At 43.7% G+C, this 27,221-nt stretch overlaps 1 protein-coding gene across 10 annotated transcripts in view; it reads right to left on the bottom strand.

The window, feature by feature from the left end:
* Window positions 1-27,221, bottom strand: part of TEAD1 (TEA domain transcription factor 1) — a 160,602-nt gene that overhangs the window by 6,190 nt on the left and 127,191 nt on the right. For 9 of the 10 annotated variants that reach the window (XM_074917839.1, XM_074917840.1, XM_074917841.1 and 6 more), the window contains 4 exons: window positions 25,404-25,528; window positions 13,648-13,821; window positions 2,222-2,362; window positions 624-776 (listed from right to left, as the gene is read on the bottom strand). In XM_074917839.1, coding sequence (XP_074773940.1) covers window positions 624-776; window positions 2,222-2,362; window positions 13,648-13,821; window positions 25,404-25,528 — 593 coding nt within the window. The remainder of the gene's footprint in view (window positions 1-623; window positions 777-2,221; window positions 2,363-13,647; window positions 13,822-25,403; window positions 25,529-27,221) is intronic. The other variant, XM_074917838.1, reaches the window with a different exon arrangement.

The raw sequence follows: 27,221 nt of genomic DNA, 5'->3' as shown, positions 1-27,221 counted from the left end.
AAGGGCAGCCGAGGGGGGGGGCACGTGGCCCTGCCCCTTCCCTGTGCCACCAGCCCGCCGTCCTGCCTGAATCCTACGGCAGCAGCAGCAGTGCATGGCTCCAGGTGCTTGGCTGAGGTGCCACCACAAAACCACAGCAAAAGCAAGCTGGGTAACTGGATGAAACTGGCTTCAAGGCCACTATGCGGGCTGTTCTTCATGCTTTAGATCACCAGTTGGGTGTACCCATGACTGCACGCTTTTCTGGCCCAAGAACTAATTAACACCACTGACATTTGCAGTATTGTAACTGACATCTCGGTAAGAACATATTAGATGAATGGGGTGGTTCAAAGTTACTGCCTCAGGCTCCCTACAAACACCAAATAGAGACTTGTATGAAAAAAAGAGAGAAGTAAGCTGAATTTTTGGAGAGTAACAAAGCTGTTTGTTCATACCCTCAGCCAGCTTAGCCTTTTCATCCTTAGCGTCTACACTGCACACTTCCAAGCCAATGGGATGAGTTGTTTAGTAAGCAACGTGACTAAGGGATTCAGAAACTGGTTCTAAATATTACAAGTTAAGCAAGCCATGCAGAGCCCGAGAGTATTTTAGAAACAGAAAAATAAAAAGTGAGTCCATACCAATAAAATTGTAAAATTTTCCAACACGCTGTTCATCATGTATTTCTCTGGTAAATGCTTCAGCTTGTGTATGAAGTTGATCATATATTCACACATTGGAGAGCGATTTATTCTGTACACGAATCGGCCATTCTCAAACCTTGCATATTCAGTCTAAAAAAAAAAAAAAAGTAGAATATTCAGAAATAGCAAAAAAATTAATAATAAATCTATTTTTTTCTTTGTGTATCCAGAAAAAAGAGAAAGGGGCTCTCAGAAACACATTCCCCTACTTGCTAACTCCCTGCCAGAGCTATGCAATGCCTCGCTAAAAATTCAAGGGCCCTTAATTATTAAAAGGTAAATATCCCTACTTGTTCTCTAACCTGTGAATTAAAAAACTGAACAGATGAGCATTACACAAAGGTAAGTCCAAGTCTGATAAAAATGAATTAAGCAGAAAACTTTGTGGTACAATGATTTTACAGTAGTTTTGAGACAACTGTCTGCAAAGGGAACAGTAAAAAAAAAAGCTTATATATTTACGCATAAATATACACACATAAACACAGCTATATTATTGCATGATTTGATAGGCAACTGATGAATTACAGAAAGATGCAAGACTATAGCTGGAAGAAAAGCAGAACAATTTAGTTTGTAGGGACTCACAAGGGACTGAAGGAGGATAGGGCTGTGACTCGGACTCCTGCTGTCCAGCCAGCAATTGCTCAGATGAGCTACTCAGTGGCCTGTGGGTTTTTTTGGCTTTCTGTAAGCTGGGAATAATGGAAATGATGGAAGACCTTTTCACGGTCACCCCGCACAGAAAACATATTTAGTATAAGGGCATGAACAGTGACCAGGACATCTATAAAGACTCAACCTGCAGCTCTAGGCTAAAATTCCTGTACAAAAACTGTATTGCAGGTAACAGATGTGAGTGTGGGGCTTAGTACACAGAAGAAAATTAAATAGCTGCAGTACCATCATACAATAAACCAGGCTGCCTGCTACCTGACCACGCCATACACTTCTGTGCTTAGAAAAGGAAAGGTAGAAAACAAATAGAGGCCTTTGCATGTTAAGAAAATATGCAACTTTGTACTCCAAAGCTGCTGGTGACAAGGGAAAGGATGCCTTTCTGTGCATAAAATAAGATAAATAAGCATGGGTATAGACAAAACATAGCACACCATCCACAGCTTTTAAATGTTTTAGAAATTCTATATGATGGAGGGTAGCTTGTCACTGCAGGATGGTTCCAAAGAGGTTATGTGGCCAGCCAAGTATTTGAAAATGGGAGCAAGGGCATTTTTGCTTCAGCTCTCGTCTGCCAGGTGATGGAGGAGGTGGCACTGATGTCAGCTGCAGGTTCCCCACTGAAGGGTGCCACAGGCAGGGTGGGCGAAGGCCTCCAAAGCAACAGGTAACTGTAGTGTCACCATTCACACAGTGATTTAAAATAAACCCAAACACTGATGGGAGGGAAAGTACTCTTTCAGGGGGGATTAGGGGAAGAAAGGAAAAGCCAGATAAGAGCAAGGTAAAGACAAGTGAGAGAAAAGGCCAAGTAAAATGAAAAGGAACCATCCCACACATCCCATTACAACACCCACCTCTACTTTTTCTACTACTTGCTTTCCAAACGAGCAAACTTTGGTGGAACAGGTGATTGTCATGTTTTCTGAGCTCTCGTACTGACTAGTGACTCCGTAAAACGCTCCGGTATCATCTTGAATGTTGCAGTTTAAGTCAGCCTGTTGGGGAAAAGTAATAGATGTTGAAGATTTTTATTTTTCATTTGACAATGTCAGTAGCATAAGTTGTAATTAGCTCACTGTTTTTTTCAGAAATAAGGGAGAGAGGAGTTTTCTAGTGACACCAGTGACAGTGAAAAAAGTCTGTCAGGAAAGTACCTGCCTAATTGGTGGAGTAAAAACCTTAAGAGAAACAGCAATTTCTTCCAACTTTAAACAACAAAAGACAACCCAGTATTTCTTGAAGGTACAGGCGATGTTCTTGTCTGGCAGACAGCTGATGAAGTCCCTGGAGCAAAGGCCATGATCACCTGTGAGGAGCCTGGCTCCAGAGCTGACTCCTCTGGAGGGAACCTGCCCCGTGGCCTTGAATTCCACCGAGCCATCCCTCTCCTGGGGGGGCACAGTGCGCTTTCTCCCTTTCCCTTTCTTAAAGCAATGAACTCCTCAGGGCAAAGGCAGACAGCTGCACAACACGGGAATCCACCTCTGACAGGACTCTGTCAAGCCCTATGGCCCTGATTCAGCAAAGTACTTGACTTCACAGAGCTGCCTGACGCAGCTCGGAGCCTGCACGGGAGCCGTGTGCGCTGAGCCGTGCCCGCCACACCGATTAAATATTACTGGAACGATCTGATTTCTTTCAGTATTTCTCTGCAGCCTGCATAACTATCCAGCTGCCTTTGATATCTAGCGACAGAGACCGAGACTTGCAGGATCAAGTGAGGAACAGCGCTACCTTTAATTATTTATATCCACATCCAAGTCCTGTGCACAGCATGATTAATTTGGCTACAAAGCAACAGCACAGGTCACACGCTGAATCCGGCCTCCCCAGGCCTGCAGCAGCACTGAAGCTGTTCTGCCACTGTGCTCTTTGTCATCATGAATCCATTTTCAAAAGCCTTCAACTTAAAAGAGCGCTAATATGGATACAGGCAGAGTCTAGGGATATCCACAGCTGGATTTGTTGATTCAGGCATTAGCGCTGCTGACATCTTTGGTGCCCAACGAGCGAGTGGGCAGGGTTTTCTTTTTATGTGGAAATAGCTGATCAGCTACTGCAGCGTAACATTTAAGAATCACCTGAATTTTTAACTTACTACAACAAGCATTTTAGCAGGGAAATGCACCTTTAAGGCTGTTTCACTTGCAAGTCTAGCTCTGCTTGTTTTTATTGCTGATACAGAAACATAACACAAAAATTTTGACAGATACCTTCATGTCTACCTTGAGACTTTCTAAAAACCCAGTTTGCAGGTATGTTTATTCACTAGTTAGTGTGGAACATTTATAATCCTGCTTTCACTATAGTTCAGGTCATTTGTAACTGCTATTTAATTTTTAACTAGGCAACAACTCATTAATTCTACTTAGTGTCTACAGACCTTATTTGTGGTACAACATTCTGAGGCAATATGCTGATAATAGCACATACTAAGCTAGTTTGTGGTACAGAGAAGACATAGGTCTAAGATTACTTCAGGCTGGCTTTGGTAAATTAATCAGTGGCAAAGTCTCCTGAGGTTTACACAGAGTAACACAAACAGCCCCATAGTCACGTATTTTGCATAAGAGAAAGAAATCCTATCGCTATTACACCTTGTTTCTTGCACATGTTTTGCATGAGGTCAGCAGTTAATGTTTAATGTACATCTAAAGCAGTGTGTTCACAGTGAGCTGTAAGGAATTGTTCCGAGCTAATAGTAAATAAGCAATTTGCCATCACAGCTGGCTTGCAATCGAAACATGACAAACATCTAGAGATGACAAACTGTAGCAGCCATCAGCCATGCTACAGCTACTCCGCCGGAATTTCTTGAGAATAGGGATTTCTGATAAAACAGTTGCATTGTTATAATAATAATACTCATCATCATTATCATCATGATCTCTTAAAAAGTGGTTATTCCTGCTGCTACCACAATTCCATTTTACTATCGAAACATTTTCTTTTTTTTTTTCTTTCAGATATGGGCAAAATATTTAAGGAATTGTAACTAAAACGCTCCTCACAATTTCATGTTGTCGAAAGAGTCAACTGCATAAACCTTACATTTCAAGCTGCACAAGTGTTTACAGAGTTAAAGAAATAGAATAACTTTTTACCTGCTGCCTTCTGATTTTGAAGCCCACTGGAAAAAAAAATCTAATTGTTGTATTTACATGCTGACATTTAACCTGGAAAAGTAACACACATAGCCATCTGGCACCCTGTTGATCACTCCCACAGCTCTTCCAACTCTTGCTGAAATCACTAGGAGTCCTGTGTACACAAAAATACAGGCTGGGGCCCTGGTGTTTGAAGGAGGAACGCTTGAAATTATCGCTCAAATGTCATGGTTTACTCTTACGCAATCATGACATTGTTGCAAAAGTGCCACAATGATAATAATATAGGCATGAATTATCCTTATTTGGTTTATTTGTTATTCAATTTATTTTTTTGAGTCTAGCACGCAAGAAAGGTGTTTTCAAGGAAGGACAGAATTTTCCTTGTAAACAGTTTTCATGGTTAACTAATTACAGACTGCTGAGAGATGAAGCTTTAAAAATCCTTCGAAAAGTCTAACACCAATGTCATAAAAAACATAAGAGTTGGCAATGGTAAATACTCTTAAATGAAGGCTTCACTAAAGCCTCTTTTAATAGTGAAAGAATTTTGTCTGTTCTCACATACTACTACAAATCTTTCCCCTCAGTCTTGGTTCAAGATTGTTCACTAGAGGCCAAGTACACGAACACTAGGGAGGCGTGCGCGTTATTGCAAAGAAGGGACTGTCACATCAAGGAAGTATTCTGAACCAGGTATCCATGCCAAATACCTTCAGAAAAGAAGGAAAGACTATCACTGTTGGTAAAATACAAAACTTTGGTTAAAAATGATGGTGAAGGACATGCTGTTTATATTGTTATGGCTTACATAGTAAGGGGTTTGTCTAAACACATACATCTTAAAGGAAAATTGTATTTATTGAACTGACAAAAGCAGGTGACAATTAATTCCGCCCCCCCCCCCCCCAAAAAAAAAAAAAAGGTTATGAGACTACAAAAAACCCCAAGGCTCTGCTGAAAGTGGGCACTGCGGTGGCTATGAGAGTTGTAGATGTAGCTTTGAGCAGCAATAAGGTGATGCGTTACCCCGGTATTCAGTTTTAGCAGGCTCTTTACTACAGTATTGATTCCAGTTTTTTTGTCTACATTTTAGAAAGGATGTTGGAAAATTGGAAAGTGTTCAGAAAAGAGTTACAAGAATGATTTCAGGTCTGGAAAACATCCTTTGTAGTGAATGACTAATGAAACTCCATCTACTTACTTTTTCCGAGGGAAGTTTTTCCACGACTTTGTCATAGCCTACAAGTTGCTACATGGGGAAGAGTCTTCTGATAGATTAAATCTTGCAAGAAAGGACATTAGAAGACAGAAGGCTAAAGCTATGCAAAAGCTAAATGAGAAACAAGGCAGAGGCTGGTAACCCTGATGGCAGTGAAATACTGGCGTAATTTTCCAATGTGGTGGAATTGCCATTACTTGCGGTCTTTTTTAAACCAAGTTAAACATCTAACTAACAGGGATGCTCTAGTTCAAGTCGGCTGATTGTCTGGAGGCAGACATCACTTAGTGAGGTTCACTGCCTATATTACAAAAGAGGCAAGACTAGATAAATATAATAATAGAAAAATTGAAATATAGTAATTTATCTTATTAACCTCAATTAACCCTCTCCTTACAATTTCCTTCTTCAATGATCCCTGTGAAAAACGTGGCAGCAGTCAAGCTTCTGGAGCACTGGGCTTGCAGCCTCTCAGGCTGCAACCAGCTCTGTCTCATTATTTCCTTGGTACTCTGTCTCTAGCTGTTCTCGGGCATTTCAGACTCAGATTGCAAGTCTTCCTGGGCTGTAAACCTCCCTTCCCCTCTGTACAGCTTCTCATCTAACTATGCTCTGACCCACGGCTCCAGGAATTAGAGCTGGTGAGCACTATTGTAGCATATACAGATAAATAACCTTTTGAACGGTGATTTCAAATATATCAGCATGACTTCAAATAGTACGGCATTTCAAATATTATGGTATGATCACTTGTGACAAACAGGAGCCCGTTTCCTCACTGAATTTTAAAGTGCAGGATCAATACCATTTAGGAAAAAAAACCCCAACAACTTAATTCTTTTTGTTTTTACTTTCAAGAGTAAAACTCTTAATTTTGATTTATTTCTAAGAGCTGAGATTTATATCAGCTGAATGCATTTGGAGGCGGGAGCAGCATTCAGCTTTCTGACACCCTATCTATAGTGGGTGTGTAAAAGCATGATTAATTCAGTAATAAAGCAGAGCTTGTCAATGGCTAGCACTGAAAATATTACATATTAAGACCACCAAGTGTTCGATATGCTGCGTGGAGAAGCCTCTGCCAGCGTGCCAGAGCAAGCACCAAAACAGAGCTGGCTGCAACCAAAATAAAGAGTAAAAATAAATTGAAAAAAAAAATCTTCACATTCACTTCAGAAGAGCTCTCAGGCTCTGTGTTAAAGGCGGGGGGCAGAGGGTAGAGCGCTTGTGTAATAATAACAGCTTTGGCTAACAAAAAAGCAACTCCAGCAAAAATTGCTGAGAAGAGTCTAAATCCTTCCTGCTGAGTAGAAGGAAAACAGCACCTACTGGAAACAGTGGGATTTGGGGAGGGCAGAACAATTTACACTGGCATTCAGTAGTTAACGTTAAGCACATAAGGTCACTTATTAACAACATATAGGTTTAAACAACTGCTGACTGCAGGGAGGTGTGTTACTCATATGACCGCATCGTGCCTCCCCTCCTCCTCTCCAAAGAGTGATCAAAGAGCAGAGATTCCAAATTGTGAAGCAATTTTTTCCGACGGGAGCATCTGGGCCGTTGGCACGTTTCGCCGCGCGTTACGCTGCAGCCCGGGAATTGTGTCCAGCTCTGCCACATGGTTGGGCTGCGGGGGCCAGGCCGAGCGGCTCCGGCCGCCCAGCTGCTCAGCCCCTCCACGCATCACCCGGCCCCGAGCCTTGCACGGCTTTGGAAGGGGTCCTCCACCAGCACCACGTGAGCTCCCCGCGCCAAGGGGCTTGTGATGGGGAAAAGAAAATGGATGTCTGCTTTCTTCCGTATCTAATTTGTTTTGCATACATTTGCATGCTGGCCATAGACCCATTCACATTACGGCTCCCATTTGTGAGCTGCAGATCATTTGCCAGTCAAAGCTGGCGAGTGTGCGTGTGTGTCTGTGTGTGTGTGGAGGGAAATCCGAGATTCGAGATTGTGCAATATAAATTACATGTAAAAATAGAAAGGGAGGAAAAAAAAAAAAAAAGGCAGTAGCCACAATTGTGTCTGTGTGAATGAAGGGCACAAAGAATCTCTGCACCTTTTAAAGACGGCTGGAGGCACATGGGGATAAATTCAGGAGGGGGTGGGAGGAGACCACAGGCGCAAGCCATTTCTGAACACTGATTACATGGGTAAATTGTTTGTTCCAGTGTATCACAAAGAGAAGGAGCATTATTTTTCATGCCACAGCTGTTTTGAATAAGAATAGGAATAAACTTAACCATCCTCCTCATGTTACTTACCACTAATTATGGCATATATTTACATCTATAAAACAGTGAAATTTTGGGGGACATAATTTAATGCCCCTTTATTGTGTAGATTCCTTTATTTCCATCCCACATTTGAATTTCAAAAATGTTTAGGACTTCAAAGCATCTTTAAAAGCTTGCCCTAATTATAATATGCATTACTTTCTAAAACTCCTAGTTTGCATTGCAGATTCCTGCAAATAGAGGCATTCATTTTAAACATCAATTAATATCATCCATGCATCTTCAGATGAGTTTGGGTCTTTATTTCAGAGTTGCACTGAGCTCTGACTAAGCTTTCCTCAGTTTGAAGAATAGTTCAAGCTACTTCAAACATTTAAAATTAAGCCAGTGGATCAGAGCAGTAGCAAGTCTGACAGCCCAATATTAATTTATATCAGCCCAATATTAATTTAAATCTTTCCTGTGTCACTAGTTAGAAAATGTCCCTCCTCCTTTCAGATATATTTCCTTCCCATATCTGTTCTTGTCACCGCAGAAGACAGAGCTCAGGCTTGGCACAGAGCGTTCGGCAGCGTCAGAGACACAAAATCCATGTTATTGCAAGGTGTGCTTACACCAGCACTAAACATCCCAGCAGAGGCATGGACCCGCTGCATAATACTGTAGGTTCCATAGAAAGGTCATGCAAAAAGAGAACCCTTGCCTCAGAATTTGCAGAACATGCAAGAGAAATAATTAGCTAAATCAGAAGGCCGCAGTCCAGGCTGCAGCGGATAGATACAGGCTCCGGATGAACGCTGAAGGGGCTCCTAGCAGGGCTTGCTGGATGAGCTGGCCCGGGGGCAGGCTACAGGGCTAGCAAAGCTAGCAGGGGCCTGAAGGGAGGACAGAGTTGTGCCTTCCCAGAGCACTTCCCCTGCTGGGGTCAATGGAGATGCAGGTGACCCTAACAGCAGAGTCAGAATGAAGGTATTTGTTGGGGATGGGGCTGAGAGATAATGGATTCAACAGGGAGGTGGCGTGGGGGGACACGAGTTCCATCAGCCTGCTGTAAGAGAAGGCGGAGGGCCAGGGGAGGCAGGGCGCCGGGCACTGAGCACCGGGGCCAAGGCAGCAAGGCCACCAGTAGTGCTTTAGACAGACCGGGGTAAAACCGGAGGGACAATCTATCGTTTAGTTTGAACTCTTTGAGAAGGCCTAAGGGTATTATTTAGCATTAAATAATTTAATAGTAGTGAGTAATCAGTGGGGATAGCATTAGATATCAATATGAGTAGAACTTCAACCAATAAAAGAAACCAATAGAGGCAACATGTGTTGACTTTAAGCTTTTAGATAGGCTAATCAGAACTTCAAAGGCCAGAAAACTTCGGGGCTTTTCTCAAGTCACAAAACCAGTTGAAGAACAAACTAACGAACAGGTATGTTGACCTTACTCAGATGAAGATTAGATGGCATGCATCATACCTGCTTACTTTCTGTAGATTGGGTTTACTGTGCTAGTGACCAACGTAACAGAGGCAGGATTGTGAGCTCAATCTGCACCCCGGGCAAGGTTTCATCGGCAGGTATTCCAGCTTTGAATTCCTTGTCAGTGTTCTAGGAAATAACTCTTTCATTTACTTAAGAACATTTATTTTTGTTTTCATTTTATATCCCTGTAATCTCCAGTTTCATATCACTGTCATACAAGTTTCTTGTGCCATATCGTTAGTATGTTGTTCCTTATTTACTATTGTGCTGAATGCACAACATACCGAGTAAAGCTCCTTCTCTCTGTTACTGTAAAAGCCTGTCTCTGGGCTGACTTCCTTCAACTCTCCGAGTGACTACTTGGGATAAACAGAAGAAAAAAGTCACTGCATTCAAGGTGCGAGACAAGGACCAGGGCTGTAAGGTTGGTTGGTTGAGGTGGTGTAAAAGGAGAAGTCTCTTCCTTCTATACCTCCCTCGCTGTTAGGTAGGAAGAGGCCCAAAAGTGTGACGTCCAGATGTGTCACCAGGAGCGAGGCCAGAAGCTCATCCATTCCCAGCACCAGGCTGTATTTCACAGGAGATACAATCTGTATGAACCAATAAACCTCTGCAAAGCAAAGCAACACTTCACTTTGTACTCCATACCTGGGATGCTTTGCAAACTCAACTCCACAATTACCAAATGTCTCCTTGCAAGATTTCAGACCTTTCCCTCCCACTTTTTTGTAATCAAACCTTATTACGTTTATCACAGGGAAAACCATGCTGCTGCGGAGCCTCAAGCAGAATGAAATAGGAAAGAGCAAGCGCAGTACTCTTTCAGGCTACCAGAGTAAGCTGCTTTCTGCCTTAGTCATCCTCAAGGCAAGTGCTTGTCTCTGGTCTTCCTGTTTCCCATCTCTCCTTTCCACACTAGATATAATGTCAAAAAAGAAAGTACCCTTTGTGCTGCCTCCAGCAACATGCTGACTTCTCTTCAAATCTGTTTACAGGCTCACCATCCCTTCTGGCATCAAATCATCACCTTCGCTTTCAAGCTTCCACATGCCACGACGCCTGCCTGCTTTCCTTCTCTGGTTTCCCTTGACTTGTTTCACTCACAGTCCCTAGTTTTCTTTGTTGATTCTCCTCACAGTGATTTCCCACCTGTACTTATTTGCCCAACACAAATTCATGTTCCTCTTTTACTCATGTTACAATCAAATTCCAACAAAACACAGACACTGATGCTAGGATGCACTAGCTTACAGTGCTGAGCAAACTATCGATGGTTAAATGATAATGAAGGGAGAAGACAACAGAAAGGACGGAAAGGGGGAAATCGTTAAATAAAGGGTGAGAGAGAGTATTGTAAGTAATAAGCATGCAACATGAACAGAACCTGGGAGAAACTGAACTTTCAGAGTAGGAGGAAGTAGAGTCGATGATAAAAGAGAAAGTGGATACTGATTCAGGAGTGGATACTTAACTTAAAAGGACAAGAATACAAATATGAATCTGTTTTCATATTAATAAACCTGAAGTTACTAATGGGGTCAAAAAGATTGTCAGCAACCTTTGCCAGCTTTACACTGGTAATATATGACTATTTAGAACAGTTTCTCAACACTCCCCATAAAAAATGGGAACAATGTCCTTTTTCCTGAAGAAATGTCCTATTGGGGTGAAAGAAATTAAGGACAGTGAGCTGACAGTTTAGGATCTCATTCTCGTGACTAATTACACAGCCATCTTCTGTTTTTCCTATACATATTTCTAGATGGGGAGCACTGGTTTATTCCTAGAAAGGCATTCACTGTGACTCTTGCTAGACCCAAACACTGTCCCTGGCGCCCTCCCTCTACCTCACTCACTCAATGAGAGAAAAAAATCCACTGGACTACCTTAAGGTCATGGCTCAGGAAGGCATTCTCAACACATCTTTAATGTATAACTCAGAAGGATGTTAGCACTGTATGTCTTTTAGTCTCTAAGTTAATACAACACAAAATTGTATTAAAAGGCCATTATGTTGGAAGGCACAGTGAGGTTAGGAAATGTTGGATTGAAGTTGCCTGCACATCCTGACTGCTGAGCTGCATCATGATGCAGTCTTTAGCTACACAACTGCACCTTCGCCCTCTGAGCATCTATACAATATTTATTTGTCTTCATTATTCAGTGTGGCCCAGTCCCTATTTCCTGTGCACTACTCAAACCCTGTGCTGAACACAGAATTATTCATTTTATAAAGGTTTTCTTCATGGCATTATCTTGATTCTTTATAATCAGTCACGAGTTTGATTTCTCAGTGACCACCTAAGGAGGAGGGATGGTATCATCCCCGTATTACAAATGGGGAACTGAGGGAAGAGTGTTACAGGTTGCACTGCTTGGAGGAGATCAAGCAGAGAAGGCTGGCACTTGAATTCTCAAAAGTCATGACTACAACACAGAGCTTAATGATCCAAAGAAGATCTCCACTGGCTTTAGATAAATCTTTGAGCATTCAGCATGCCTGAAAATCAGTTTCCACATTGAGAAGAAGTAGAACATACAATACATCAATGACTGTATCACAAGTCGCTTCCATGTCTAATATAAAGTCTGAGGCTTGTCATTGTCTGTGGGAACTGAGAACAGGCAAGTGAGGTGACATTCACTTTGCCAGTTGGTTTTGCAAGTATTTATTATGCAAAGTGGATTGGTGAGACGATGGTCCTCAGTTCAAGCCCAAGTTTTGCAAGGAAATATATTTAGTGGTCACAGATCCTAAACCTGCAAGCTCTATTCCTCTGTAGCCAGATCTCTTCTGCCCTTGTGCTTGTCCTGTCCCCACCTCTCACACAGCTCTTTCTGCTGTGTGCCTTCATCCCTCTGTTTCCCTGCAGGCTCCTTATCCCAGATGTTCCCTCTTCACACTGCCTCCCCCTTTTTTACCCTACTTTCCCACCTGCCTTTAGCAGGCTCCTGGTGCCTGCCACGTTTCAGCTCCCAGTTCTCTGCTGCCTCCTGTTCCTGGCTTCAAGCCCTCAAATGCTTGGTCTAGAGCTCCCATGCCCAGTTTTAAGCCCCATGAATTTCTCAGTGGATTTCTTCTGCAGTCCAGCTTCTGCTCAGTGGTTTATCCCTTCTACACCCCAGATTTGAGGAAAAAAAGAGTCTCTCTCATTCCCAGATTCCAGTTCCAAATCTGGTGCCCCGGAAACTCTTGGCAAGATATGAAGTTTGGGGTATGTACAAGATGGCGAGTATTTCGGGTCACGTAGATAAACCTTAACTGAAAGCAACAAATGCCAAGAAATCTGATCATTAGCAGTGATTCCAGATCAACCTCTTCTGATTTCAGCCTCAACCTGTCCACCCTGTAATTAAACCCTGAATGTGCCCCTTTCACTGAGGTTTTAAAAGACAATTTAAAAATGTTTAGATGATAACTGTTGCTATGGAAGAGAGTATATGACAAAAAATGCCCCAACAAATTAATGAGTAGAAAAAGCTTCCAGTCCAGCCTGGAGTTTTGATGATCCTTTTGGATGAAGCTTTAGCATGGCTAACATGAGATTTTGTAAATACAAAAAGAAAATTCTGATGTATCAATGAAATTTATCACAAGCAGATCAATATACAACATCGTAGCCTTCCATTCAAATTCTTTTTTCACCCTTGCTCACCACTGCTATGAACAGATATAGCTTTTGGAGCAGAGTCCCATGGCTGACTAACAAAAAGGCAAGAGGAAAGCATACGTGCTCCAGTGACCCGAGAATGTTTGAGAAAAACCCTGGAACCCTCCCAGGCTCACAGTTGTCCTGCTGCACGCTGCGTTCAGATCCTACTTATTCCTATCTGCATAAGCGTGGACTGATTGCAGGACTGATACTTGCACTATTTGCATTTGGCAAGAGCTCTACGTCTGAAACGCTAAAAAGCAGTCTCCGTTTCCGCGGCTTCCCTGTTTTTCCCGGGACCACTAGATGGCAGTTCCCCATTGGCAACCGAGAGCTCTCGTTACCTGTTTGTTCCTGCCCACAGCTGTGTCAAGCACAATCTGCCTTTGAATGTCACCTGCCACACAGACTTCTTGTGGAGCTGTCAACAAGAGTGGCTCTGGGCCAGCGTCCTACCTGAAGGATATACACCTCTACACTTCTAAATAACGACAGAAGAAATTTCCACAAGCACCCCAAAGGGTGCTAAATACTGACCACAAGCCTTATCAACAAGAATGGTTCTCCACGTCATGTCTTACTCACCCAGAATTTTACGAGGAAGAAAGCGTTTTGGGGCCCCTTCCCAAACAGTTCCTTTAGACCGCCCTTCTTTTCAGGAAATTTGTCATAAATCTGACGAATGTCCACCGATTCAAGCAACGGGTCACTGTAAGAATGGTTAGCGTGTCCAATGTGTACGAAGAGGTGTTTATTGTACTGCAAGAAAGAAACAGGAAAATCAGTGTTGTACAAAGAGAACAGCGGTTCCTTATGGCACGGGTCTGCGTGTGCTCCTGTGGAGGGTAGCATGCTTTGATGGATTAAATGACTTGCACATTACTCCTGGGACTATGATTTTCTGCAGTATGATTTCCATGAACAACTTTAGTGATTGTGTCATAGCCCCTTGTGAGCAAGGGTCAACATCAAAAAACCTGCGTCCCTACTACAAACCACAAAACATGGTCATCTTCAAGGGGTAATTTACACTGAAAGACCCAGCGGCAGCCCGGTGATAAAGAGCCCTTCGCAGAGCAGGAGATGAATATACTCATGAGGAAAGCCTCTTTCTGCCTCTTTAAACTGTGCCTTCTAATGTCCCATGTCCTCAGAGCCTGAATTTCTGCTACTGCCACAGAGCCCACACATACACACCTCCCATTTGTCTATTAAAAAACTCCACACGCCTATCTATAGCATATGGCAATGCCGTTTAACTAAGAGATAGAAGGGAGTTTCTTTTAACTCCAGAATGACAATAAAAAGGCGGCCAGTTATTCTGCGTTCCTGTTACTACAGAAGTGGTCTCCATTGTATGTCCTCCAGTATTTTGACCCATGTCATACTGAAGAGCCAAACTTTTACCACTTCCCTCAGGAGCCAGCTCTTATAGATGATCATCTCTGCCAAAGCACATTCAGCTTCAATTTCCTGTTTCTTAACTTCATCCTATCACACCTCATTATGATCACGGGAATCACCTCAGCAACCCCCTTCCTGCCTGGGGGAAATCCACGGCCCAGTGAAGTCCACAGCAGCCCCTTACTGAGTCCAATACGGTCTTTTAGGGGCTGCCATTTCTCCCAGATGAGAGCACCTTTCAGCACCTGAAATGAAAGCGGAAGGACGAACCCCAAAGACCCTTGCCCAGAGTCAATCAGCACCTCAGAGTGTCACACAAGCAGAGGGAAGGAGCTTGAGAGTAGCAGGATTAAACACTGGGGTTTTTAACCGTGTGGATGACAAAACATTTTGCTAACTCAATTAAAGGAAAGCTGACACGCAGTCAATGAACAGTAGAAAACCCCTGTCATATTGAACAGATGCTGTGTATAAGGGGAATTCCCAAAAGCTAAGCACAAATAAAATATTTAAAACCCCAAAGCAGACCTCATTTAAGCTATTCTGTTTACGATATACCTGCTGAATGAACAAACTGAAACGACAAATCTAAATTAATTGGACAACCACTCAGAGCCTTCCTTTGGTGTAAGCAGAGTCTTCCCTACCAGATGTCCAGAACTCTGGGGAAAAGGAAGTGGACTGGCTAGATTTCTTCACCTAGGAAATTAAATTGAAATCTATTTAAAAATCATGTAGTACAGTGAAATCTGAATTTAGAATCAGAGAACACTCATCTGTATATGGGGCCAAAAATGAGGTACGGTCTGCGCTTTTTACAGGGTTGCATTTCTTTTTTAATTTCGTGGAAGGAAAAAGGAAAGCGTAACACTTTATTAAGGTGTTTACACAAGCAAATCCAAGTCTGAGAGCACCAGTTCCATGGATTTTCCTTGCAGCCCTCTTTCAAAATAATGCCATTCCAGCTGCTTCTGTGCATAAGTGGAAAACTTGCCCAGCCTTTAGTGCACGCAGAGCCCGAAAGGGGCAGAGCTGATCCAAAGAAGCTGTTTCCACCCTGAAGAGAAAAACAGGCATGGCAGAGAAACGAACGGGTGGTGGGGAGCTGAACAGCAGGTGTGCAAGAGTGAGCGTGCCCGTGCAGGTGTGCCAGCTAGCCCTCCCCCAGCACTGGCTTAGCTCGCACACTCGACTTTTACCCACGGTACAGGAAATCCCTGTGCTGGTTAGCAACCACGCGCGCCGACCATAACAGCGTCTGTGGTCAGACTTAGCACGTTACTTTACCTAGTAGGGGCAAAAGTGGACTAAGGAGACATTTTAACATGACAAAACAAACAAAAAAATGCAAAGTAATATGAGAAAGCACTGTGACTCCAACTTCTGTTTTTTTGACACTGTTGTCACAGATTTATCTTGCAGTACTGTGAGTAAATAACTAAAAGTCATGCTGAACATTTCTTACGTATCTTGCTGCCTACTGAAAATCTTAGATCTCAGTAAAATGCATCAGTGCCCCATATACCTGGGAACTGCCAGGAACACAAGAAAGGGAGTCCAGAAACCTGCTCCTGTTGCTGCCCCAAGCTACTGGGGTGAAGTGCAGCAGGCTGGGTCACTGAACTTGGCTATCAAGGGAAGCCTATCTCCATTTTTCAAATAGAATGGTGAGAATGCCCCAGCAGAGGTAAGCACTTCAGCCTTCTCTGAAAAATGGAAACCCAAATATTTCCCTTCCCCCAGCACCCCCACAGCCTGCCTAGGAGTGCCCAGCAGTTGGCTCTCCCTGCTCTCCCTCATTCAGAGTAAGGGCTTGAAAAACAATCCCTACTATTAGTGACCAGGGTATTATTTATTCTGAGATTGTTTCCTCTCAGTCTTTTCTGCTGGAGTTGCTCCAGGTTGTACAAATAACCCCATTTGTATGGGAACAGAACTGAGGGCTCAGGCTCTCCTGCACCCAGGAAAGTGTCTTCCCCAAAAAGGAGTCTCTCTCCCCGGCCCGAAGGTGGCCGAGCAGTCAAGGAGGCAGAGAGAGCAGTGCTGTAGTCTGACAGCTGCAAATTCCCCAGAGAACTCACACACTGTACCTTAGTCTGCAAACCAGGAAAATATACAAACCGCTCAGTATCCAAACTTTAGTAAAAACAAACACATTTATAGGAACGCGGAGCATGAAGTCTCAATACTGTTTAAATATAAAAGCCAAGTTAAAGGCAGCTGTAAAGCTACCACAGTTGTCTGCAGAGCTCGCCAAAGTACCAGATGCTGCTGCAGCAAAATTTCCGAGTGGGTACAGTAGGACAGATGGTATGACATCACCTGACAACATTCTTAGGACAGAAATGTTTATTTTGATATTGCAATGTGTGATTATTTTCTCCTTATGTTGCTGCAATGCCTATGCTAAGTACAATCACTACTAACCTAATTAGATATGGCATATTTCTATGGACTAACAAATGATAATATAATATCTGGAGCAGGGTAAATGGATACTGAAGTGATCCCTATCATTTTTATACAAACACACTCCATGACAGGAATTTATGCATAGATAAAAGCAAAGAAGCTAAGTGTTATGCCTATATTTTTGAGACTGTGTCTAAAAAGCTTAAAAACTTCATTATATTGAGAATTCACTGTTATTTTAGACTGAGTATTCCAGAGTCAATGAAGTACATTAGGTGCTGAGGAATTTACTCATGCCATGGCATTTAAAGGATTTGCATCCAGCATTGGGTAATAACATGTTTTAGAGGATGTAAACCTTCACAGGTCAAATCCTGTATTTTCTGAGGATAAAAACTACCTAAAAAATCCAAAGAACATTTTCAGCTGTATCTTCAGCATCTGCATTACACGACATGCCCTGGAGATGGCTGCCTCTTACTGAGCTCCTTTCCTTAAAAAATTCTAACTATCCAAAGAATGCAGTAAAGCCATGAAATATGACTGTTGTCAAATAATACCACAAGAAAAATTATAATCCACTTAGGAATTTAAAAGAACCAAGACAAATTGCCAATGGCAGGGGATACAAGCATTTAAGCTGGTGCAGAACAAAGACAAACCACCTACATTTGTTTTATCAGCCAGCGTATATATTTGTAACCAATTTTGCACTTACTTTCTAAAGCAACAGCCTTTCTGGTCTATGAAACACAGGTCTGCAAATTGCTACAGCGCTCTCTGCTGCATCCCTGTGCTTCCCCACACCTGTGGGGCTAACGCCAAGACTTGACAAGCCTGCATAGGACCAAGTTTGTTATTAACCAGTGGTGGCCACGCTGCAGAGGGCTCCTGGGGCGGGGGAGCAGGGCATGCCAAGCTGCGGGGTACCTGCTCTGGCACTGCTCCTGTGCACGGCGTGGCCCTGCACAACCCTGCGGGGTGGCACACGGCGGGTGAGCGCCTCCCCGGGCCTGGCCAGGCCTGGGTGATGTGGATGCGGAGCAAGGTGGAAGGCAAACCACCCAAAGGAGAAATACATTTAAAAGGCTCTGCCTCAGGTCTTCTCTCTCCCTGACACAGCGGGACAGCCTCTCGGCCCTCTTTGGACCGAATATATTCTGTACTGGAGTCACCAGGGCTACAGCCGCAGCTCAGAGGGACAGGTGTTTGAAGGCAGGTGGGACAGCCTGAGCCTTCACTGAAATGAGAGAAAACAGCACTACTGCAGTGCCTGGCACCGTGCAGTGATTCCCGCTGTGCCTCCACACACCGGTCCAACCCATCTTTTAAGAAGGTACCACTGTCTGTGCAGCGACTGCACCTCTGGAGGAAAAAGGAGCCAGGTGGGGTGGGCTGATTAAAAAACAATCACTAGTACATCAGCAGTCTGTGTGCAGCTCTAACCTGCACCCTGCCCAGCCACAGCTCTGCTGTCTCACTCTATCTTGTAAATCTGACACTCTTTAATTTCCTGCTGATGTAAGAAAATCATTTGGTCTGCCAACAATTTTTCTTACTTCTACCAAAATACCAGTAACTGAATATTTCATTCCCGTTGCTGTTCTGCACTGAGGCAGATTGGGAGTTATTTTTATAACATTTTAATGCTATAACTGGAGTCTGCACCAACTCCTGTTATTAAGGTTTTTAACACTTTCATGTGAAATGTCAGTCGAACTTTCTGTGCTTCTATGCTACGATACAACCGCACGGTCAACCTAGTCTTTCAAGGACCCCCACCCATTCCGCCTCCAGGATCTGCTCAGGGGTCCAATCAGGAACGTGAAGGAGATTTCTGGCTACTGTATGGTTAAGGAAATGGGGAGGCAGGTGAAGAGCAAGGCCAGTTCCCAGCCCTGCCACATTAATGTTGCCCAGCACTTCCCAGATACTGCCACACTGTGAAACTGGGACTTGCTGGTTGGGCAGGGTGCTCACACGTTTTCAGCAGCTTTCCTGCAGCAAAGATGCATCCTTCAGTTCTGGCCTGTGTGATTTGAGACCCTGCGGTCACAATTCCAGAAGTGCTGAGTGCTCAGATGGGGAAATTATGCCTGAATATAGGAAGCTCTCAATAACACTAAGTATTCTGCAAAATCAGGCTCATGACAAATCAAAGAGGACCCTCAAAATCAGTGGCCCATTCATTCTTTTGCACCTGAACTTCTTAGTTTGTCAAATGTGAGTAATAATGCTCCTTCATCTAAAAAATGACTGCACTAATACATCTGTGAAATGCAAATGGGAGGAATTATTAATTCCATTTGGAGGAGAGGTTAGGCAGTGCACAGCGAGCAGGGCACCGGGCCACACATTTCAACAGAAGAAAACAAACTACTGAGCAGTCGTTTACCGAAGAAGGGCCATCTACATCTACACTGAATGAAGCAGGAACAACTAAACATGTGAGCATGTAATTAACTGCTGCATTGTAGAGCAGACGCACAAGGACATTTCCCAACTTCTGAGGGCCTGACTCCGCAGCCCAGCTAAGCAGTTTTAAGGTGGGCGTAGGGGCGGGGAAGCTGCAGTGGAACAAGATGGGAAAATGTGGGGCAGAGGCACAGGCAGGCACCTGGCGAGGGTGGATGCTCGGGGTTCAGCGGGCAGGCAGTGTGGGGGAGAGGCGCAGCCACAGCCCACCGCACCGCCAGTCCCCCGCGTCCCCCCGCTCCTCCTCCCTGCGGGAACTGCGCTGTGCAAGGCTGGGGGGGGCAGAGGGCCCCCACTGGGGTGACCCCCCTGATCTTACAGCTCTCCTGCGCTCACAGCAGGGGCTGCGCACCCGGGCTCTGCTCCAGCTATTCCACAACCTCACTCCGTCCCTCCTCCCGAGTTCCCGCTCCCCCGGCTGGGCCCGTGTCCCATGGGGGCCGGCAGCACCCCTGCCCGGGCTGTTCTCAGGGCTCTGGGCTGGGGCACTGGCCACATGTATGGATGTTGCCAGCGCTCCTCTCCAGCTGTGCAAAAGCAGCACTTTTAGTTTTTCTGGGAAATTTCCAGCAGCAGTGGTGGGTTTTGAGCAAAGGGAGAGAGCATGCGTGAAGGCAGCAGCAAGAGCAGTCATGCCCCAGGAGTCCTTCCACCCAATCTCAGCACTTATCATGGGTCGACTTCAAGGAATAAACTGTACTCAGTCTCTCTACCCCCAAACACGTCTTCACCCCAGAACCCTCCCCTGAAGAGCCCATGTCCTGACCCTTCAGCTGGGCAGGGGGAGCTGGCCCGGGCCTCTCCGCGGGGCCCCCGGGTGAGGCCGCCAGCCGGCAGGTCTGCTGCCACGCCACGGCTTCAAGATTGGAGCCATGTCAATACTGAACCCCTTAAAGTGGTTTCTTGGCACTTCTAACCACAGACACCCGAATACGAACATTTTACAGACTATGACATTTGCTTCCCAGGGCCAACACGTGGCTCTCTAGCACCGCAAAATAAATGACCCTTGCATTTAGTTCAACTTTCTCCGATTTCAGATTAAAATTACCTCGAATCCTGAGTCTGCCACTCCAAGATGTTCATCCTAAAGTGGGCTTGCTTCCCCATCCTTTCACATCACAAAGACACTAAGCCGAGGACTTCCCTATGACTGAAACGCTGAACTGCCTTTTGTACTGGTTACAGGGAATACGGAAAGGATAAACAATGCTTGTAACAATGGATGTTGTTCAAAGATGGAGGTCTTCTTTTGAAAAGGTCTCATTTATTTTTCATCACTTAGGTGGTTTGATTAACTTTGGTGAATTTTACTGCATTTGGCTAATGATGGCAGGCTGTTTTTATGGCCCTTGAGCAATTGCTTTCACTTTCTCGTTCCCAGGCACAATTCTCCCCGGGCTCACAAAGCCCTTTTACAACAACAATAAAACCTGAATTAAAACATAAAGAATAATTTATTTCTTCACCACTTTTTAAAATAAATTTTGAAATTTGGACCTAACAAAAATCTGACAGTTTGGACAGGTGGATTAATACTGAAAATGCCCATCAGTTCGGCTCTTTACAGCCCTACACAGATATTTTAGATGTAAAGCTGTCTGAAGTGCTCAAAGCCAAAATGAATGTGACAGCAAGGGTGACAAACCCCAAACAGGAAGGCAAGAAAGGCTTTTTTTTTGTTGGGTGGTGCCAGGGTTTTTTTCCTGATTGGAAAGCAAGCTTGAATATATATATATGATAAAATAATAGTAATTATTTTCATCTCAGTGTTATAGTCTTTGAATTTTATAGTTACTTGCGTAAAAGTCAATTGCTTAGATCACTTCTAATCTGCTTGCATATTCACTTTATATTTGTTAGGGAATATGGGATTACTTGGTTTAAGCATTTGTCCGGAATTTTCACAGAACCACTACAGTAAAAATGGAAAGCCCCCATTAAGGAAAACCTGTCTTGAAAGCAACAGATGGGTTCACAAACTTGTTAGTTAGCTGAGAATATAGTTATACAGGGTAGGCAGTAATTAAAGGTAACTAAAACGCTGGTGCTTGAACCTACAAGGGCAGCTTCCATGCACCATTTAGGAATTGTACTTGAACACAAAATGTCACAAAAGAAAATACAGCTTGACATTTGTAAACCGAATTGATTTTCATGTAAAAGGAGGAGTAATTTCACCCCTCCTTAACTGCAGAGTCAGTATTCCAAGATTTTGCAACTGTGCCATCTTATGTCTCCCAGGCTATCTTCTGCCATGCAGAGTTACAGTGAGGGTTGCTTATTGTTTCCTTTCTACAATTTTTTCTTTTGTAAATGGAACAATTTTGTGGCTAGGCAAGGAAAAAAAAGTCAACAGCCCTCCACAAGTGACAGGACTCTACGGAGCACATTTCCGACCCACCAGAATGCCCACTCTAAATTAAAATAACTGCCTGACATTGAGGGGCTTTTGTACTTTTAAACACCAATTGCCATTGGAAGAACCCCAGAAATGTTTAAGGCCTCACTCCTACAATGAATTCCCTGTGGGTGGACTTTTGTGTCCATGCACAGCCCCACTGAAGTCACCGGGAGTCACCACGGGCAGACACCTACATTTCTAATTGCTGCACAGGAATATAGACAGCAAGGGACCTCCCAGGATCACCGAGTCCTGGCCCCAGGTGCCATGTCAAATAAGCCCTTTTCAGTAAAGTTCCAGGTTACATTTTAAGCTAGAATTGGTCTATTTGCCCCCACTAGCATGAGGCTTTCTGGCTTGGTTTTGGGTTGGGGGAGAGAGCAAGGTAGGGACATCTTTTTTTTAATAAAACGTTGGAAAGACATTTGAACAAAATAATACTTGATGTCATTTTCTGTTAGAAGTCAGATGTGCAATGAACACATAACTATCTTTTTTCAGAAGGTACATGAGAACTCTGACATGACTCTCACGTAGCAGCGTACACATATATTTGTTTCTGAGGTCAGCAGAGGCACAGAGGCATACAGGAGATGCTGCAGCCACAGCACATGCCTACATACCTTCATATGCACACTGTGCAAAACACACATATTGCCTGGCTTGCTGACTTTATTACTTAAAAAGTAATAAACCCCCATCCTTTGCTGCACAAACCGTGTCTGCAATAAAACATCTCACCAACACAAAGAAAGATGTACAAAACCACAGGCAGAATTCACATTTTCTTCAACAGTGCTAAAAGAGGCTGAGGGCTGGCTCTCACCTCCGAGGAGGACTCGGTGCTTGCTGGAAAAGTGTGCACTGGAGATGGGGAAGGCTGGCAGGAGGCAGGGCCCCTCAGAGCTGTCCCTGCAGACAAGTGTGCACCAGTGCCTGCCCAGCAAACGTCCTCTGTGTTTGCCCTGGGGACTGGTCACACCGCCTTGGGGTTGGTTTTTTTTTTATGCCCTTGCTTAAGATCGAAATAATCCAATTTACTCCATTTGATATAAGTAATGCTTCCCCTTCTTCTGACTCCTCTTTCCCAGGCAGCGGTGGTGACACGCTGCCCATGGGGGCTTACCCCTCGGCTCCCCCCGGCCCAGGCTGTCCCCACACAGCCCTCGCACAACGCTGCCCCACTGCAATTGCAGCGTGGGTGTAAAGAATGGTCTAAATTAATGCATGACTGGGAATTGACTTTTCTTTGTGTCTCATTTTTGCAATGTTACAGCACACAAGTAACTTTTTATAAACAAGTCTGGGTAGTTTGATGCTCTTGCTTCTCTAATAAGCCTGCATAAGTGTTCTGCATTTAAAAGGTGGGTTTCTTAGCAGCATGCTCACAAGCTGGGACAAGCTCCGGTGGGCCTTGCTGCACCCTCAGGAATTCCACATAACATTAGTTTACTCCAGCTTTACAGTATCTATGGGGCCATCCTGGGTAACCGTGTTTCTATTCAGGCCTCTACTCCTTCTCTGCAATGCAAGTGGATGTGTTGCATTCCTCAGAGCCTGCACCTGCCTGAAAAATGAAAGCCCCAACGTGGCCCCAAGGCGGTGGCCCACACACTGTACGTGACACAACCACCTCCGAGCCGTGCCACCATGGGCCAGCGAGGCCTGCGGCTCCAGCCCCTGCCAAAGCAGCATTTTCTCATTTTTGGTCTGTCAGTTATGTTGCCAATACGCTCATGTCACTCAGATGGTTTGATGTTGCAGACATCGGTGGTGTGATGGGCAACCACGTGTTATCTGTTTAGAGCGTACTTGGTTTGAGGGAGATATTTCTTAGAGGGAAAGACATAAGTTACTTAGTTGCTGAACTCTCATTCATTCTTCTACATGAAGCTATGCAGCTACACAGAGGCTCCACAATGTGTACGGCCACGGATTTTGCAAGTAGTTTTGCATTATAAAAATCTATGGGGAAAGGATAATTAAGTGGTATACCAGCAAAACAGTAAATCAAAATACACTGAAATGCCCTTTCATTCACATACAGCAGAGTAACGCTGAGCGCTAGCTACATGGCCACATCCTGTTTTCCCGATAACCTGGAGGCACACACAAAACATCCTGGCGTGCAGCAATCTGGGCACGGCAGAGCCCATAAATCAGCACGACATGTTACACAGGGTCAGCGAGGCAAAGGCTCCGAAAGCTGACTATCGATAAGGCTGCCTGATAGAAAACCTAGATGTTGCGTTTCTACATCAGAAATACAAACCGCTGTCTGGATGAGCTGGGGGCGGGGGCTGGAGAAGGCATTCCAGCTGTGGATTAGTCTGGAGGACACTGAGATGAAGCTTTTAGCCCACCAGAGCCAGGACTGCGAGGGGCGTTCCTGTGGGAATCAGGGCCTCGGGAAGGCAGAGGGATTCCAGGGAAACCACGCAGTGCCTAATAGTCAGCTAAGTGCTGAGATAACTGTACCTGCCGCCAAACATTTCCTCCCTCAAAGTTACTTCAACCTGGCAAAACATGACATTTAGCAAACCAACAGAGTGCCACACGTTTAGTGTATGAATAGCTGAGATATGGCGTATTTCCATTGGGATGTTTCTCCACCAGGAACATTCCTCTGTTGGAAGGTTTCTGGGCTATGTCTCCAGTCTCCATTATGCAGGGTAAACACTCCCTGGATAACACCCCTGGCCAGAGCCCATAAATACTATGGTTTCCAGTGCTGAATTACAAAGAGCAAGTGATAGCTTCTCTCTGCTCCAAGCTACTGTATTTTACCAAACATCTGAACAAGAATGGCCATTCTATATCACCCATTCATGACAGTATTTGCTTTTCAGAAATTATCTCGGTAAGAATTCTCAGGTTCAAGCTGAAAGAAGCTCTTCTGATTTATTTGTGATGCCGTAGAAACAGTGCTAGGCTAGTAACAACTGTTCCTGGCAAATATATGATGATTAATATCAAGGTTCGAGGCTTACTGAAGTAAATGAAACATTACAGCCAACTTCATAAACTACCCTTGCAGGTATAGTATGCAGTCTAAAAATCCAAACAAAACCAAAAACTTCCTAAAAAAAAAAATTCCAAACCTTGAATTGGACTCTAAGACACAATTAAAGATCAGGAAAGACTGAATGATTGGACATTTAGATCGGTAACCTCAATTTAAAAAAAAATAAAAAGTGATACAGTTAAATGGTACACACTTGGGAGGCTGGACCCAGAAGGGACAATCCTGAGAGGCAATCCCAAATGTCAGATATTTAAAATAATGTGCATATAGTTTCTACGCAAGTCCTCAATTTTGTTTCTGCTAGGAAATAGATTAGGCTCTGAGCACCGAATTAGTGCCAAAACCACCCTGCAATATGGTACAGCTGCTAAACTAGGTCAACAATGAGGCACCATAGCCAACTGCACCTGTTTTCAAAGAGGTCTCTCACCTCTGCAAGTGGGGAGAAAGAGCACAAGAAAGAAAAATACAGTACTAGAGTGAAAGGAATATTATACTGAGCAGTAGCAAATGCAGAAACACCAGGTATATTCCATCAGGCTTCACCCCGGGGAAGCATCCTCAGGGGTGGGGAGCTATGGAAAAAACCTGAAGATGAGCAGACACGAGGGCAACACTTACTGATTCGGGATCCCTCTGCTGTTCAAGGAAAGCCGAGAACTCCACCAGCCTGAGCTTGGTCGTACCAATCGATCGGCCCTGCCACGCAGGGACTGAGGGAGCTGGAGCTGACGTAGGCTCAAATCCTAAAAGAAAAGAACCATTTTCATGAAGAAGTTGACAGTTCCTCAGTTCATAATTTCTGAATTAAAAATAATTGGGAATTATGCATGTAGCCCTTGGATGTTTATATTTGTTTTAGCAAATAATGAATTCAGATGAGTTAAAATTGGAAAATCACAGAACAATATGTAGAAAAAGAGGCCCCAACCCAGCAAGCTAATAACGGTGCAAATAAAAGACCTACTTCTTTGTTTCCTCGGAGCTGTAACTCACTGTAGAATTTTTGTTTAAATTATGTACTAAATTGTAGAGATTTATAGAGACTTCATGTAGACTTACAGCTGACCCTTCCTTGGAAACTGGCAGCAAGACTCACAGGAGATATTACTGCCTTGGGAGTCAAGAGAACTGGCCTCCATTTCTGGCTCCTAATGTGCCACATGTTACAAGTAAATCACCTCTCTTTTTGCCTGTTTCTTCTGCCACTCTCAATTCCTCTCTCCTATTTAGAGTATAAGGTTTCCAAGGCAGGGACTGTCTCTTACTATGTATTTGCACATTGGGTCTTTGACTTCTTTTGGAGCTTTTAGGCAGCATTATATTACAGATAATAATAAATAATTACTGTAGAGAGCTGAATCATACCCTAAAAAGAAAAAGAAGGTTTTAAATTGATAATAAAGAGGGAATGACATGATCTAGAGAGAGAAGGGATGTTAACCACCATCCCTAATTCACCTCAAGAGAAAGAATAAATGCTACCTCTTGCTCCTCATGATGGAAAATTAGATGAGAAGGAAACAAAACAGTACAGAAAGAAGGGAAAGGCAGCAGCTTGAAGGCAAAACTGATCTTGGGAGAGACGCTGGCACAAGGAAGGCAGGGGAGAGGCACCAAAGATTTAGAGAACTAAGATAATCCTGAACTAGACTGAGAACCAGGGAGGAGTCACAGGTAGTGTGTGTCCATATCCCATAATGCGGGTATGGTACCTGACTCCAACCCTCAAATTTAGGCAGTGAAGGTGTGCGAGGCTTGTATGAAATAGGGAATTACAAACGTGACTGGTTAGACAGGAACAGGAATTCTAATGAAGCAAAAACTCATGCATGAGTTTTGACTGATTTAGGAATACTAATAATCCTATTCTGAGAGAAAACATGGAAGAATAAAAGATGGTTCAAAATGTCTGCCTTAGAAAACAATGTTATAAATTAGGAACATCAAAAGAAATGACATAAACAGGAATACAGAAAGATAGTCCTAGTTTTAAGCATTAAGTAGCAGCAAGTTAGAAAAGGATAAAAAAGGGGGTAAGAATCAAAAAACTGCAGTTCAGCGTCAGAAACATGGTGTCATTTGGCCAGGGAGACGTAAAATTACTTATCAGCTGCAAAGAAATAATTATCTTTCCTGAAATTAGCCACAAAACCAACTTGGGAAAAGGAGTAGGGGAGTAGCCATGTGAAGGGCTTGATCAGTTTGAGCAATGAAGTCAGAATAAACATCAGGTACTGATCAAAAGGTATCAGGCAGAGTAGGACCTTCAGGAGGAGGAATAGTTTCAGCAGCCAAGTACAAAGAGATGTTTTATACTTAAGGCTAAACATACATAGTTTTGGAGGAGTTTTTAGCCTCAGCTTAAAATAAATTAAGGCTTATTTTCATTACAAATGGAAACAAGTTTTAGCTATTGAAAAGGAAACATGCATCCTA

The sequence above is a fragment of the Athene noctua genome, chromosome 14 (assembly GCF_965140245.1).
Source record: "Athene noctua chromosome 14, bAthNoc1.hap1.1, whole genome shotgun sequence".
Lineage (NCBI taxonomy): Eukaryota > Metazoa > Chordata > Aves > Strigiformes > Strigidae > Athene > Athene noctua.
This window is presented reverse-complemented; position numbering and strand designations above follow the sequence as displayed.